The sequence below is a fragment of the Pteropus medius genome, unplaced genomic scaffold (genome assembly GCF_902729225.1).
Source record: "Pteropus medius unplaced genomic scaffold, Ma_sr-lr_union100, whole genome shotgun sequence".
Taxonomy (NCBI): Eukaryota; Metazoa; Chordata; class Mammalia; order Chiroptera; family Pteropodidae; genus Pteropus; species Pteropus medius.
The window spans coordinates 26,794,347-26,809,759 of record NW_024342471.1 but is presented as its reverse complement, the minus strand read 5'-3'; the positions used below and the strand labels follow the sequence as shown (position 1 = coordinate 26,809,759).

Sequence of the window (15,413 nt, the reverse complement as noted above, 5' to 3'; positions counted from 1 at the left end):
ACAGAGATAAGGACCTGACATGGGCCCGGTGTGCTTTTCGGAGGGGACAGACACTAGCCGTCGCCCCAGGAAGTGGAGACAAGACCAGCCCAACTGAGAAAGTCCAGACTGGGGGGTCGAATGCCACATCCTCCAGGAAGCCTCCCTGCTTTCCGGCCCTCCCTCCCCATCGCCCTGGCCCTGTGTCTGCAGGCCCAGCCGCAACCTTCTCCCCACGGCAGAGACTCTGGTGCGGCCAGGTGCCCCAGGTCCCGGGCGGGCGGAGACGCGGCAGGTCTGCACCCACGCAGATTTCCACGCCCATGGAGGGGAGAAGGTACTTAGGGCGGCGTTTAGGGCAACAAGGCTCCTCCTCCGGGCGGCGGCTCACCCCGCAGCTGTGCTGCACTTTTTTCTCAAGCACCCCAGAAAGCTCAGCTGGCACCCCTCCCCATCACTGGCTCTCCTCCTGCCAAGGTGGGCCCCCTCTCTAGCGGCCTGGGCTTCCCTTGGGGGCTGGTGCTGTCCTGAGCAGAGGTAGACCGGGCCAGAGTGGGAGGTGGTGGCAGGGACGTGCGCACCACCGTCTGTGGGGCCCAGCTCCACGGTAGCCCTGGTCGGTAGCTCTGGAGCCCGTGGCGCGGCTGGCAGACCAGCCGCTGGCTTCCCTGCTGGCCACGCACGACCCGCCCGACCCCCGGCAGGCGTCCATCCCTGAAGCCCAGAGCTGTCTGAGCAAGGACAAAGAACCGGCTCTCTGCTGCCGTGGGCGCCTCCGTGCCGACAGCGCAGCCGAGCCCTGGCTGCCCCTCCGCCCAGCCCTGCTAAATGGCTGCAGATTGGAGGATAAAAGCACAGGCTTTCAAGCAATTTTGCCTTCAATCTCCGGAAACCGCTGCTCTCCCAGCGTCTGCACGGGGACGGAGGCGGAGGAGACCGCCACCAAGCCTGCTGGGCCCTGCAGCCAACAGACACGCCAGGGGCCTCTCTCCTCAAATCAACACTGGGCGGTGGCCCAGGCGGGAGCCAGCACCATCGCCCACCCCGCCGCTGCTGCTGCTTACTGAGCACCTACTGTGTGCCAGGCCGCCTGCAAGGAGGCAGATAAATGGCTGGTGGATAAGCGGGGCACTCTCGGGGGGGTTGCGGACTGCAGGGGACTCAGAGGAGGGGCCCAGCCCGCTCGGAAGCCGAGGGAGCCCGTCTGAGGAGGCGACACCTCATTCGCTCCCCACCCCTTGAGCCTGGTGGTGGACTCTTGAGAGACAGCAGGGGCACGAGGCCGGGGAGGAGTGATGACGGGGACTCAGGCATGCCTCAGGTGCAGTGGTCCTCCCCGGGTGCAGGTGCACGGCCCAGCCCCCTGCAGGGCCACCTGTGAGCCCTCATGGTGCAGAGGGGGCTGTAGCCCAACCAGCTGGTGGGGCCGAGGGCCGGCCCTCAAGGGATAGGGGCTCACAGTCAGCAGGGGCCTGTGGGGGCATCTCGCTGGGACCCCGAGCTGGCACCGCTGTGCATGCCCTGGGGCTGGCTCTGGGGTGCCCCAGTAAAGGGTCCGGGGCACATGTTGGGCGAGGGTCCTTCCCAGCCTGGGATAAAGACCCTAAGTTCTCAGGACGCCCAGCAGGCAGCACCCTCCCCTTTCAGAGCCCCAGTTAGTCGGCAGGTCTGTGGCAGGGAGGTGGGCTCGATCTGCTTCTGGAGCACTGAGCCGTGGGGGAGCCATGTGGCTGCCTGGCCACTACCTCCTGGCACCCCACCCCAGCCTGACCTTTGCGGCTGGGCTTGGGGGTGCAAAGAACCTTCCCAGCAACATTTACTGGAGCACCCCACATCGTCACAGCCACACGGGGTGCTCACACTGCCCGTACGGCAAACACTGACTCTCAGTGTTCAGGGGGCCAGGACCCCACCCTCCTGCACCCTCAGGTTGTCCCCTTGGCACCGTGGGGCCAGCGGTGCGTACGGTGGTCCCAGCAGAACCGCGCCCTCCTGGGGGACCAGCCCCACGCCCGAACGGGGAGCAGCGGGGACGTCCATCCTGAAGGAGCATGCTGCGAGGGGCCCGTGCGGCCGGCCCTCCGCTCTGCCGTCTTAGCAAGAGGCACGGAGTGGTGTCCATTGCACTCCCACCGCTGTGCCCAAAGGGTAGGGAGACCCCGCTCGCCAGCAGCATGGGGGCCGGGAGCGGGGAGGGGCACGGCGTGTGGAGACCCAAGTCCCATCGCGCAGTTGCCCAGGTCAGGCACTTAGCATGCCCAGAGGGGAAACTGAGGCCAGGGCAGGGGCTGCGTGCAGGCTGGGACTGAAGCCCAGGCACCTAGGGGGACACCCAGCCCTCTCCCCTCCCTGACCCAGTGGGTCTAGGGGGCCAGACAGTGGCCCCTGGGCCTCGGTTTCTTCCTCTGCAGAACGGGCCCAGCCGCAGCTCAGTGGGGCTGCTGCAGCAGGCGTCCGTCACTGAGCCGCCCTGCCTGGGGCCAGTCACTGGGGCCGCGGCTCTCCCTGCTGCCATTACTGAAACTGCCGTTTTCGGTGCCTGCACCTGTGCCCAGCGGACAGTGCCGTGCTAACCTGTCGCGAGCACCTGGGCTGCCTGCACCCCAGCAGGCGGAGCTGGCACCTAGAGGGGTCACCTCGGCCCCCCGTCCCTTTCTCACAGGGCAGGGATGAGCACAGGACCTGGAGTCGGCCCGGGGAGCAGGCCTGTCCAGAGGCTGTGTCCCAGTCTGAAGTCTGCCAGACACAAATCCCGGAGGGGCCCAAAAATATCCTTCAAAAGAGGAAGAAGAAAGGAGGGAGGAGATGGCTTTTGGATGTAAGGAGGTGGTGACGTGAAAACTGCCCTGGGCTAAAAATGCATCTGTGACACTCCAAAGTCACACCAGTTTCCAAATTCAAACATGACCAGTTGGATGATCTTTAAATGTTTGCCCTTCACACGCCGGCGATCTTTAAGGAGCCCTGTACAGCCCGGTTCGGTGCCGAGGTGGACGCCAGGGTGGCTCCAAGGGTGGGGCATGCCTGCCCTCTGCCCCCTTCCCTCGCTGGCCCCTCCCTGCGCCCCTCGGGGTCCACGGGCTTCTTTTGGATGATGGCAACAACTGTCCTTGCCTTACGGGGCCTGTCGCCCCCCACCCCATCCCACAGGCCAGCTGCGGCTCTGTCACATGCTGGGTTCTGGAGAGGGTGAAGGGAAGCCAGACCCAGAGGCTTCAGTGGGGACTGCAGTCACTTCCCAACTGTGTGTCAGGACAGGTCACAGACCAGACTCCACCTCTGGAGGGCTGGAGAGGCGACAGCTGCGGCTGGTGCGATCACACAGCTGGGCTGTCCGTGCTGTATTGCCGACGTGGTGACAGGTGTTGTCCAGGTTAGGCTTCCACTTCTGAGTGACCATCCCCTCTCCCCCACACCTGGAAACAGAGGTGAGTCCACCTGCCCCTACCTGAAGCCCACAGACAGAGAACAGAGAGGGCTTTCCACAGAACCTAGAAGGGCTGTGAGGGCAGGAGCCCGGAGGTTTGTCCTCTGGAGCGAAGGGTCATGGGAGCTCTGGAACGGGGGAGGCCAGGCCTTAGGGCTGAAAACTGGGAGTTAAGGGAATTCGGTACCCTGCAGCTCGGGCCTCCGCATCCTCACAGCTGCCCCCAGAAAGGACATGAGCAGCCAAGTGACAGCCTGGAGATGCTCAGAGGGAGCCACTGGAGAGTGACTCCATGCGCAGGAGAGGCAGAGGGGGCAGCAGTGCCACCAGAGTCCCTGCAGGGTGCTCGGCAGCCGCCCACCAGGGAACGGGTGGCCGGAGGGCAGCAGTGGAAACCTCCAGGGAGAAGGGACACTGCCCCCCTGCAGCACCTGGAGATGGGACTCACGGGGGGGGCGACCAGACATTGGGACAGAAGTGATACCCGGAGGAAAAGAAACCAAGCAAGTGAACAGAGGGTGGATGCGAGCCCCTGGGAAACGCACACGCCGCCCCACACACAGACCCCGGGGCCAGCCATGGGATCGGGCGAGGGGACGGGTGGTGCCCAGACTGTTAGATGAAGCGACGGCTGGACAGCTTCAGGACAGACTGACTCCTGTGGAAGTGGCCGGAGGAGGGGCAGCGGCAGCGGCACGGCGACTTTCTCAGCTGTGAGTCACCGCCGCCCGCCCCCCCGCCCCCCGCCCTTTAACAAATGTCTTCAAAATGAAAAGCGTGGACACACCCGACACCAGCCGCCAGTCACCATTCCATCTGCGAGTGCCTGCTGTGCCTTCGCCAGGTCACGTCTTGAGGCTGCTGGGGGCACAGCCAGGAACAGGACAGAGACCCGACCCCAGGGTGCTCCCGCTGCCCGCGGCTGTTCCATCTTGAGTCCCCCCTCCGCGGAGGGTATGTCAGGGACGCAGTGACAAAGATGAAAGGCCATGGATAATTCGTGCACTCAGACCTGGCTTTACTCTAAAAAACCAGGCTGACGCAGAGGCCGCCTCTGCTTCTCGAACCAAGGGCCTCTGCACTCACCGCACATCGACCGGGAGCGGGGGACGGGCGCCTGTCACGGGGGTGCAGATTCCAAGCTGAGCCCAGCCCCCACGCCCAGGAAAGATGCTGCCGACCCCCTCCTCCTCGTGACCTCGTCCCCTCCACTGCCTTCCCGAGGGCCCTAGGGCCAGGTCAGGAGCATCGGACCGAATCTGGGGGAAACAAAAGTCCCAGAGCGTTTTGCTGGGCGATCGGGTTGGCGGCAGCTGAGCCGGCCTCACCGGGCCGCCTGCAGTCAGCGGGCCGGGGGCAGACGCGCGCTCGACGCCGGCACGCAGCCCCGAGCCGCTGCGGAACGGGTTGCTTCCTGAATGCTTGGCTTCTTAGCGGCCGTCACTCAGCCGGGAAAGGAAAAATCAGCCCTGGACGAACGCTGGCCTCGTCCCCACCGCGTTCTCTGAGCTGACCGCAGGGAGCTGTAAGGCAGGTGGTGGCCCAGCACGGGCCCAGCAGTGTCCTCGGCTCCCCGCAGCCAGGCCGGGCGGGGACCCAGCTTGGCCTGCACAGACGTGGCCCCGCACCTCCCCTCCACGCCCTGCCCGCCCTCGGCTTCTGACGGCTGTGCAGGGCTGCTTGTCACCGCCTGTCGGAGCCGCGAGGCCCGCGGTCAGACACTGGGTGTGTTCGGCTCCCACGGAGCACGGCGTGGTCTGCGGACAACAGGGGAGGCGGCACCCCCGCTGCTCCCTTCACACGGCGGCATCGGAGCAGGGCGCGGTGCCTGCAGACGGCACCGAGAACACCCTGCGGAACCGCTGCTCTGCGGGCCGAGGACAGTTGTGGAATCGCCCATCCGTGACAGCCGCTCCGGCCCCGCTCATCAGGGAGCCAAGGTCAAGGGCGCGTCCATCTCGGCGCACTGGTCAGCGCAGACCATCAGTGGCACAAGTGTTCCCACCCAGGACCGGAGGCGGCGCCTGCGCCCGGGTCTTTCCGAGCCGCCGCTACCACCTGAGCGGCCGGCGGCCCCGCTGCAGCTCGGCCGCCACGTGGCGCTCGTGGAGTTCCTTCAGGCGCAGCAGCAGCTCCTCCAGGTTCTCCCCGGTGGCCGCCGACAGCGCGATGGCCGTCGGGCCCAGGCGGGCCCGCAGCTCGGGCAGCTTGGCTCGCGCCTCGGGGAGGTCGATCTTATTGGCGACGATGACGTGGGGTCTCTCAGACAGGCCCTCCTCGTACTGCTCCAGCTCGTATTTCAGGTGGTCCACCTGGGCCCAGGGCTCGGGCGCCGACAGGTCCACCACGAACAGCAGGAAGCCGCAGCGCTCGATGTGCCTGAGGAAGGCCAGCCCCAGGCCCCGGTTCCGGTGCGCACCTCGGATGATGCCCGGCACGTCGGCCACTGTGGGAGACAGAGTGGGGACGCCAGGGACCCAGGCTGCCTCTGGGCCCGCTCCCTGAGACTTCCCTTTCAAGGAACGCTCACATCCTGCCGCGGTGACTCATCGGGCCACCCGCCACCCGAGGCATTTCGGTTTTGAGTTTTACGAAATGTCTTGAAATATTTGGGTGACAGGCATGATAACGGATCAATCTAATAAGGAATATTTATTCACTGGAATTATACCTTCCAGTCTTTCTGGCTTCAAAAATGACTTAAAAAGGGGGAAACGGCTTCCTGCAATCTATGAATAATTTGATTACCGATACAAATTATTTCAGAGTACTTTGGGAATGTAAAGTGCCATATGAATAACATTAGCAGCAGGCTTACTATTTTTAATGGGTACATTATCTTCTGAGAGAAGTTTCCTCCCATCAGAATGGTACAAAGAAAGCTTTAAAATCGCACGTCTGCATGGCTGACACGGCCAAGTCCCCCACAGATCAAGGAGGAGAAGACAGGCAGCGAGAAGGCAGCAGCTCTCGACTGGCCTGGCGAGTAAACTCAAATCCCTCCCGGGGCTCTAACCAGCAGCTGCCTGGGGGGCGGGGTGGGGAGCAGAGCTGGAGGGAACCACGGGTTTGCACCAGGACAGTGGCGCCCCGAGCTGCCCGCACTCTACCGCGGCCCTCTGCGGGGCCCTGGGAGCTCTACCTGCGACCTGCTGGTGGTCCTCGTAGTGCACGATGCCCACGTGCGGGCCCAGGGTCGTGAACGGGTAGGCGGCCACGGCGGGCTTCGCGTTGGAAATGGCCCGGAGCAGCGAGGACTTCCCCGCGTTGGGGAATCCGACCTGGAAGAGAGGGAGGTGCTCAGCCTGTCCCCGGTTGGGGACAGACTGAGGTCAGGGCGCGTCTCAGTTCAGGAACCGGGCAGATGAGGGCACGGCTCCTGTCCAAAGCCACAGGACGCCAGCTGGAGAAAGGCGACCTGTCACTCTCTTCCAGGCCGGTGGCATGTTCCACCAGCAGAAACTCGGTGTGTGACGAGCCACCCCTCCCCCCGGGCTTCAGGGGACACCCACCATCCCAGCGTGGGCCATGGTCTTGAGCTCTAGGAGGAGGACGCGCTCCTGGCCGGGCTGGCCGGGGGTGCAGGTCATAGGGGCACGGTTATCGTTGGCCAGGAAAAAGCGGTTGCCCTTTCCTCCGGCCCCGCCCCGCGCGGCGATGTACTCGTCACCCGGGCACGACAGGTCAGCCAGGACTGTGTTGCCCTCCTTCACCACGGTGCCCGCGGGGACCTGGAAAACAGCGACGTGTTTACGCTTATGGGCGAAAGGGAAGCTTGGAGAGTGGCCGGACCCAGTGTTCTTGCCGGTCTGGGAGGGGGCAGTGGGCACAGAGCTAAGCGCCCCTTCACAGAGCCACGGAGCACCGGAATGGTCCCAGCCCTCGACAGGTGTTACGGGCCTGGTGACACCCCGCAGTGTTTCTGAAACTCGAGGGTGACTTGAAGCATCGGAAACGCTGTGGCAGCTCGAGAGAAGGAATCCGCTCTTGGCTCGAAGGAGCTGTTTGGAGGCAGGAGTCGGGGGGCCCAGGGACCTGGGGGCAGGGCCTGGGGCTGGAGTCTGGGGGCTGGGGGGCAGGGACTGGGGCAGAGGGCAGCCCGGCTGGGCGGGCGAGAGGGGACAGGGTGTGGGTTTCCTCTTGTGAAAATGCGACAATCTTGTGACTGAACGGGCCACACATGTGCGTGGATAAGGTCAGCACGTCTGGTCCGGGTCTGCCTCGCCAGCACGGCTGTGCACACCAGACCACAGCGCAGACCAGGAGGTGCCCAAAGGCCTGGAAACCGGGGAGCAGGGCGCGCTGACCCGGATGTAGAGAAGAGCGCCGCTTCGCCCAAAGCAGTTCTTCCTGCCGCCGTCCTCTCCGTGGAAGCCCCGGTACTGCGACAGAACCGACGACAGCGACTTGACTTGCCCATCGGCTGAAAGTCAGAGCAAGAGCCCCATGGTCCTCTGTGTTAGAGACAGAGCGGCCCCCGCCGTGCAGCTCCGGAATGCTCGGGGATGCTCGGGGATGCTCGGGGATGCTCGGGGATGCGCTCGGACCGGAGCGCAAGCCACGAAGCTACGCGCTATTTTGAAAGCTAAATTCCTATCTTCTTTCAAAAAATACTGCAATTTCTGAAAGCTTCAAAATTACCCATAATACCGTCAATTAAAAATAGTGACACTTTATGTTGCGAATGTTTACAATTTAAAACAGCGACAGTTGATTATGTTCTGACGTTGACGCAGGTTCCAGTTTCCTGAGCGTCTGTGCTGTGTCAAAGGTAATCGACCGCCACAGCACCTGCTGGGAGTGACACTTGTCCTGCTGGCACTTGTCCTTTGAGGGGGTCTTACTACGAAGACAGATCCCGACAGCAAACTATCTCTGTGGTCCCGAAATTAAAAAAACACGCAACCCACCATGAAGTTGGTTTCTGGCACATCATTTAAATGTGACCATCTACAACGTTTGGCAAAAACGACGTCCACGCACCCATGCGTGAATCCAGCTCCGCACTAAGGTTACTCTGCCTCAAAGGTGTGGACGCAGGAACCTGCTCTGAGCTGCCCCTTGGCACGTACCTCTCAGGATGACGTCGCCGCCGTGGCCACCGTCACCGCCATCGGGGCCTCCAAACTCCTTCCGCGGCTCGCTGTGGAAGCAGCTCGCGCCGTCCCCCCCGCGTCCCCCGCAGACGAGCACCCGGCGACAGTCCACGAAGTGCCGCTTCTGCGGAGAGCACAGCACGCGCCAGGGCTGTCAACTCTGCCACCCCTTCTGACCCCAGCGGCCCTGGGAAACGCAGCCTCCCTCCCCAGCACCGCTTCAGCCGAGAAGCTAAGGGCAGCGGTGCAGCTGATCGCTCCCAAAATGCAAACACGAGAGACACGGGCACCGTCCCCACTCCGCAGGCGCCGGGAGGCAAGAGCACAGGCCTGGGGGACACGGCTGACGGTGGGGCCGACCTGAAGGAAATGGTCCTTAAGTAACACATCTTTCGAGCTTTTTCCAGACAGAAACACATTCCTGGAATAACAGGTCTTTACTAACGGAAAGTTCTAGTTCGTGAGGGCGCAGCAAGAGTACCGTGCCTGGATGAGCACAGGGCTCCCGACGGTGCAGAAAGGACATTTTCTGCGGCCTGACTGAATGGGATTTATTTTTTAAGTGGAGCGACATGAACGAAGCCCCTGATCTGAGGCTGTTTCTCTCCTGGTCCCTGAGGGAGGCAAGGTCGGGCTGCGGAGGTAGAACTCTGCGGGTTCCCGGTTCACAGGCATTAGCCATCGGAGAGGCCGGGCGCGGTGTCAGGGGGCCAGCGCCCAGGACATCCTGCCCAGGAGACTGCCTTCCTGTGCTGGGGCACCCGCATCTCCATCCGCTCCTCCACGAGCAGGTCTTAAGAAAATACGCAAACATTTCAGATTCTCTGGCGCCACCATATGGAGAAACCATGAATTGCTACTTACAGAACTCAACGTGCAACTTCACCGTAAGCCAATGTAATCAAAATCAACCTGGCACTGACGAGCACGGTAGGAAGAGAAGCTTAGATTCTATTTTCATGTTCCGGGGAAGAGATGGAACCATGCAGGAACCACACTGCCAAAGGAGTGTTTCCACTGGGGGGCACTGCTTATCTGGACCCCCCATTATGAAGGGTCTGAAATGGGTCACAAACACGTCTCTTCTTGACTCTAATTATACATCTTTCGAGTTTTACATGAGGTCCCTCCCCAGTGACGTCTTACGTTAAGAAACATACACACACAGCCAAGAATATCTGTAACACACGCGGACCACACACAGCCCGATGACAAATGGCACCCAGGCCTCGTCGACGCATGGGCACCCTGGCACTTCCCCGGGGCTGCTGTAGTTCCTGTGACAGCTCAGGATTGGATGCACGGGGCCCGCATTTCGCGTCATCATTTTTAAGACCTACGTGTGTCCCTTTGATAACGTGATCAGGATAAACGAAGGCCGGATAATGAGAGCTCGAAACAGCTCCTGTGCCTTCTGAGAGGAAGGCTGCAGGCAACTCCTGCCGGCCAGAAGTCTCACCAGTTTTTTCTCGGAGAGCAGTTTCTTCCTGGAGGGTTCCTGGTGCTTGGCGCAGTCCATATGGCCGAGGGAAAGAAGCCTGGGAAGGAGCCGGCCAGGCCCGAGGACCACCCGTGGGGGCAGCGGCCCGCGCCTCACGCCCTCCAACACAGCCTGCCATCCTGCCAGGAAGAGCCTCGAAGGCACCATGGCTCCCTAAGAAAAGTCAAATTGGCAGAATAAGGTGTCTGGTGTAAATCGGAATAGCAAACAAACCAAAATCCTGACATATGTTGTTGAAACAAATAAGCAAGCTGATGACCACACCCTTCTTATGTCACCCACCACTCCCACCCCGAGCCTCGAAGGGCCATGGGCCCCCATCTGCCTACGTGCTACGCGGGGGCGAGACCTGTGTGGGAAGAGCTTGAATCATTAAACCTCCCGCAACACTGGAAGGTCAAATATCCGCTGAACGGAAATACCAACAAGGAACTCCGAATTCCTTAAAAATAAAAGCACCCACTCACTCGCATGCTACTGTGCTTCTTGTGTAGTTTGTTTACTTATTTATTCATTTTTTAGGTGAGGCAACCCTTGGTTGACCTCACAGATTGCAAGGACCTTGTCAGCTTACAATCTATTATTTTTTTATTTTTTACGCCTACAGCATCTGGTCTTCCTAGGTGGTCTCCCATCCAAGGACTAACCAGGCCTGACCCTGCTTAGCTTCCGAGATCAGACGGGATTGGGCTCATTCAGGGTGGCATGGCCGCAGACTTGTGCAGCTTAAATGGTCAAACTGGACATTAAATAACTCTTCTAAATAATCCAATAAGTAAAAGGAGAAATCGAAAGACAAATGAGAAGATATTTTGGACTGAATGACGAGAGGGTAACACACCAGGTTTAAGGGCGCAGCGAGTGATGTTTACAGGGGGCCGCGTGCAGGCGGGCCCCTTGTCCGTGGGGGCGGGGGGACGCGTTCCAAGACCCCCAGTGGACGCCTGCAACCACGGGCAGTGTAAACCCTGTAGATGCTGTTTGTTCCTCTACATACATACCTATAACAAAACTTAATTTATGAATTAGGCACAGTGAGAGATTAACAATAACTAATAATAAAATAGAACAATTACAACAACATACTATCATAAAAGTCACGTGAATCTGGTCTCTCTCTCGTAACCCAGGTGGCTACTAAGTGACTGTCAGGCAAGGTGCGTACACAGCGTGGAGACGCCGGACACGGGGTGAGTCACGTCCCAGTCAGCACTGAGCTGATGATGGGACATTTCATTGCACTACTCTGAATAGCATGAAATTTAAAACATTAACTTTATTTCTGGAATTTTCCCTTCAATATGTCTGAACTTCTGACTGTGGGTAACTGAAACCATGGATAAGGGGGGCTTCCGGGGCTCTAAATGCTCGTATCACTAAAGAAAAAAGATCTAAAATCAGTCACTTAAGGTTCCAAATCAAGAACGAGAAAAGCAAAGTAAACAGAAGGAAGGAAACAATAAAGAGCGGAAATAAACAACACAACATTCAGAGACAACGACCCGCTGAAAATATAAACAGAGCGGACAGACGCTCCGCCAGATCCGCCAGGAAGGGAAGGGCGGAAACCGCCAACACCAGGAACTAAACAGCCGAGTCCCGCGGACACCACAGGGCGCGAGAACGTGACGATCAACCTTCTGCCAACAAATTTAACTTACACAAAACGCGCCTGTTTCTGAGAGATGCAACTTACCCAATAAAACGCAGAAGAAACAGAAACGCTGAACAGCCCTGTAACTACCAAAGAGGTGGAATTTGTCATGAAAGAACCTCCCCAAAGAGAAAACTCCAGAGTCAGGCTGTTTTACTGGTAAATTCCATCAAGCATTCGAGGAAGAAACAACGGCAATGCCACGAACTCGCAGGAGACAGACCCGGAGGCTGCTACCCCGCCCACTCGGAAACCCGACATTACGCTAAAAGGAAATCACGGCCCAGCGACCCTCATGAACACAGGTGCCAACGATCCTTGACCAAAGCGTGTCCACCTGAGTCCCCCGTGTGGAAGGAGCACAGGCCGCGATCAGGACGGCTGGTTCCTGGAACACGAGGCTTCGCGGCAGTGGGCACCCCAGCCCCCGCCTCGCACTGGCGATCTCACGCGGCTGCAAAGGTCGGCACCCACTCGGGATTAGAAAAATGAAACTAGCAACGGAAGGGGACAGCTTCAACCCGACACAGGGCATGTGCGAAAGGCCCACGGCGGGCAGCACGCTGACCAGAGAAAGACCCGACTGTGGGCCCCGGAATGGAGAAGCAGGCGAGGACGCCCCTCCGCCGCTGCTACGCAACACTGCCCTTCAGACGCAGCGATAAAGGTTCTTTTTCAAAGAAAGGAGACGTAAAACCGTAGAAGGGATGACCGTTTCCAGAGAAATCTACAAAAGCTGAGATTTAATACACTGAGCAAATCTGCAGATTAAAGGTTAACACACGGAAAGCAGCTGCGTTCTCATACACGAGCAGTAAACAACCGGAACGTGAAGCTGACGAACCACCGCCACCGAGGGTGACGCCAGTTACAGAAAGTCCCCGCGAGTCAGTCTGACAGTAAGTGTTCCAACCCCGACCTCGCCATTTGCAAGACGCTGCTCCTGGTACTTTTCAGGGATTGACTCAGTCCTCCTAACACCTCCGGAACGCCGAGGAAACTGAGGCGAGAGACGAAGTGACCTGCCCGAGGTCCCACCTGCTGGGTGGGAGGGGCAGGGGCGGCGCGAAAACAGGTTGTTAAAGGGAAAGAAACAACAGACCGAGCAGCGGCGCGTGGCGGCTGAGCCGGTGGGACGCGAAGCCTGAGGATGGACCGCAGAGTGAGGGCAGACCCGAGTCCGGCCTCATTTGCCCCCTTTTCACCCTCGCCCACGTCCCTGAGCGACGTGGCCCCTCGCCGGGCGGGCACGGTCGGCTCCGTCCCACACTGTCTGGTCTTTCTTTTCCTCCCAATGCTATACCCGTGCTGTCCGACGAGGACACCCCCAGCCACAGGCGGCTTTACGTTTAACGTAAAAACTCAGTGGCTCAGTCGCCCAGGGCACATTCACGCGCTCACAGCCACCCGGGGCCAGGAGGGGCCGTACTGGACAGCGCGGACTGGAACAGCTCCGCCGTTACAGCTGCTGGACAGCGGCGGTCTGCGCGGTGCAGCGGGGCCTCTGACCGCAAATTCCTCCCGGGGCGCTCGCTCACCGGCCAGGTCAGCGACGTGGAAAAGCCGGGACAGCAGTGAAGGAAAAGCCAGGACAGCAGTGAAGGCCAGGCGGGCGGGGAGGGGGCCACGGTGTGGCAGGAAGCTCCTCAGACCTTCTACGAACATTTTAAAATTCTTTCCCTATGACCACCCCGCGACGGGGGATGCTGCCCAGGGGGACCTCCCGGCACTCTTCCAGACCCACCTCGAGCGCTGCCTGCTGGGGGGGCTTCCTGCACCCCTCGGCCCCTAGACTGAAGGCTGCACCCCCCAGTCGAGGAAGCCCTGTGTGCACTGCCCTCTTCTGGTTCTGCGACTGCCCCTCCTGCTCTCTGGTGCTGTGGACAGAACAGGGGCCACAGACTGAACCTGACAAGCTCAGGGGAGGCCGCGTGGTGGCCCAACCGACTCAGAAAGTCAGCACAGGACAGTCTGAACATACACATTCCGAAATGAGAGCGGGTCGGGGCGCAGTCACGTCCTAGGCCTGTCGCTTCCTTGGCAAAGGTCAGTCTTTACTTGAAGTGAGCCTGTCTGTCGTCTTTGTGTATCTAAGATCCCACACGTGCCTCTGAAATGCTGGGGCAGGCTCTTCTGCAGACACCTGAGCCGCACCCCAGAGCACAGAGCCTTCACGGCCAGCACCTGTGTGCTGTAAATGCTATTACCTACCTGTACCCACCCACGTCAGACAAGACTGTCTCTCCGTTTTACCTCTTATCCGACCCCAGGGATGTCCCTGCTTTGCTTTATCCTCTCCCTTAATCTACCACTGATGGATGTCAAGTCACCCCACTTCCGTCTCCTCCTTTGATTCCAATGTATAAAATAAGCTGCCAAACCATCGTCTTCAGAGCAAGATCTCAGTCCTTTGAGATTTTGTTTCCTGGCAATTGACGTCACTTTGGTTCAAATAAACTCATAAAAATTCTCTACAGGTTTGAACGTTTCTTACTGCGAGTGTCTGGGATAGAAGCCAGTCCAGTGCCACCTCTACCGTTTGCGGGCACTGTCCCCTTCCAACAGTGCCTTTACAAACCTTCCTTAAATTATCCCTATGCGATGGGGCCTTGACTCTTGACCTGTACATTTTTTATGCCCATTTTAAGCGGGGGGAGGCTGAGACTCAGAGAGGTTGTCACTTGTCCAGAGCCACACTGCGTCCTCTGCCCTCTCTGGCACAGTGCTGCAGCGGGAATCTGCAGACACAGCCACCTGCCATGGGAACCAAGGCGAGGATGACTCCGAAGGAAGCAACTGTCCCTCCCTCAACTTCTGAGGTTCTCTCCTCTGAAACAGATCGGCCTGAGCCCGCACTTCAAACGACTGCGTCCTGTTTCCCCGAGGCTCCAAGCCTTTCCGAAAGGAACCGCTAGCGACGCCTTCTTGACCCCACGGGCCTGTGTGAACGAGACTCCTGTGTCCATGGCCACGAAAACCGAGGCCGCAAACCCCGACCTCACTCGGCGAATCCCGCTCACGGCTCAGTGACCCCGCGGGAACACGCGCCTCAGCGAGAGGCGCATTTACGGTGGAACTTCGTTCCTGTTTAATGAAATGTCTACCAAAATGTGCCTGCGCCGGTAATAATTACGCCGACAAAGACGTTGAGTACTTAGGACTTGGGGTCAAGAGACTTGTCTGAACAACTTCGGGTTCACCCCGCGGGCGGCGGGAGGGGCCCCCAGCCCGCAACCCGGCGCCGAAGGGCGGACCCGCTCGTGCGCACGCGCAGGCGGCGGGGCCCCCGGCCGGCTCCCCGGCGCCCGTCCCGCTACACGAGGGACTGGAGTGACGGGTCGCCCGGTCGGCGCCGCTGGCCGCGCTTCCTGCCTCCTTCCTCCTCCCGGCCCCGCGAGGCCGCGGCCGCCGCGCCCGTACTCACCCTCCCGGAAGGGCACGTCACTTCCGGCGCGGGGATCACTTCCGGGGCCCGCCCCGACCGCGCCTGCGCGGGGCCCTCCCGGCGCGCATGGGCGCGGGGCCGGCCGAGGTCCGCTCGCGTGGCTGGTCCGCGCCGCGCGGGGCGTCCCGAGCGAGGGGCGGGGGAAGGACCACGCGGGGCCTGGACGGCGCCTCCGGGGACCCGGGGCCCGGGGCTAGGTCGAGGAGAGACCGAGCCTGGCCGTCCGCCCTCCAGCCTCCGTCCATCTCTTCAGGACCCCCGGCTCAGCCGTCCCTCCTGCTCTCTCCCCGATGCTGTGCCCCTCAGGGGTC

The 15,413-nt window shown here is 60.5% G+C and overlaps 1 protein-coding gene and 1 pseudogene across 6 annotated transcripts; both read right to left on the bottom strand.

Moving 5' to 3' along the window:
* Nucleotides 1-4,400: 4,400 nt before the first annotated feature.
* MTG2 (mitochondrial ribosome associated GTPase 2) lies at nucleotides 4,401-15,106 on the bottom strand. 6 transcript variants are annotated; one of them, XM_039864745.1, is made up of 7 exons: nucleotides 15,082-15,106; nucleotides 9,962-10,156; nucleotides 8,479-8,626; nucleotides 7,714-7,829; nucleotides 6,919-7,137; nucleotides 6,549-6,687; nucleotides 4,401-5,852 (listed from the first exon to the last, which is right to left on the bottom strand). In XM_039864745.1, the coding sequence occupies exons 2-7, from the start codon at nucleotides 10,148-10,150 to the stop codon at nucleotides 5,458-5,460; spliced, it is 1,206 nt and encodes a 401-aa protein (XP_039720679.1). In that variant the 5' UTR covers nucleotides 10,151-10,156; nucleotides 15,082-15,106; the 3' UTR covers nucleotides 4,401-5,457. The 6 variants fall into 6 exon arrangements, with proteins under 6 accessions (XP_039720679.1, XP_039720676.1, XP_039720674.1 ...); XM_039864742.1 differs by lacking the exon at nucleotides 15,082-15,106 and adding an exon at nucleotides 13,911-15,075; XM_039864740.1 differs by lacking the exon at nucleotides 15,082-15,106 and adding an exon at nucleotides 14,152-15,075.
* Nucleotides 10,602-10,720, bottom strand: LOC120604092 (uncharacterized; annotated as a pseudogene).
* Nucleotides 15,107-15,413: the final 307 nt, after the last annotated feature.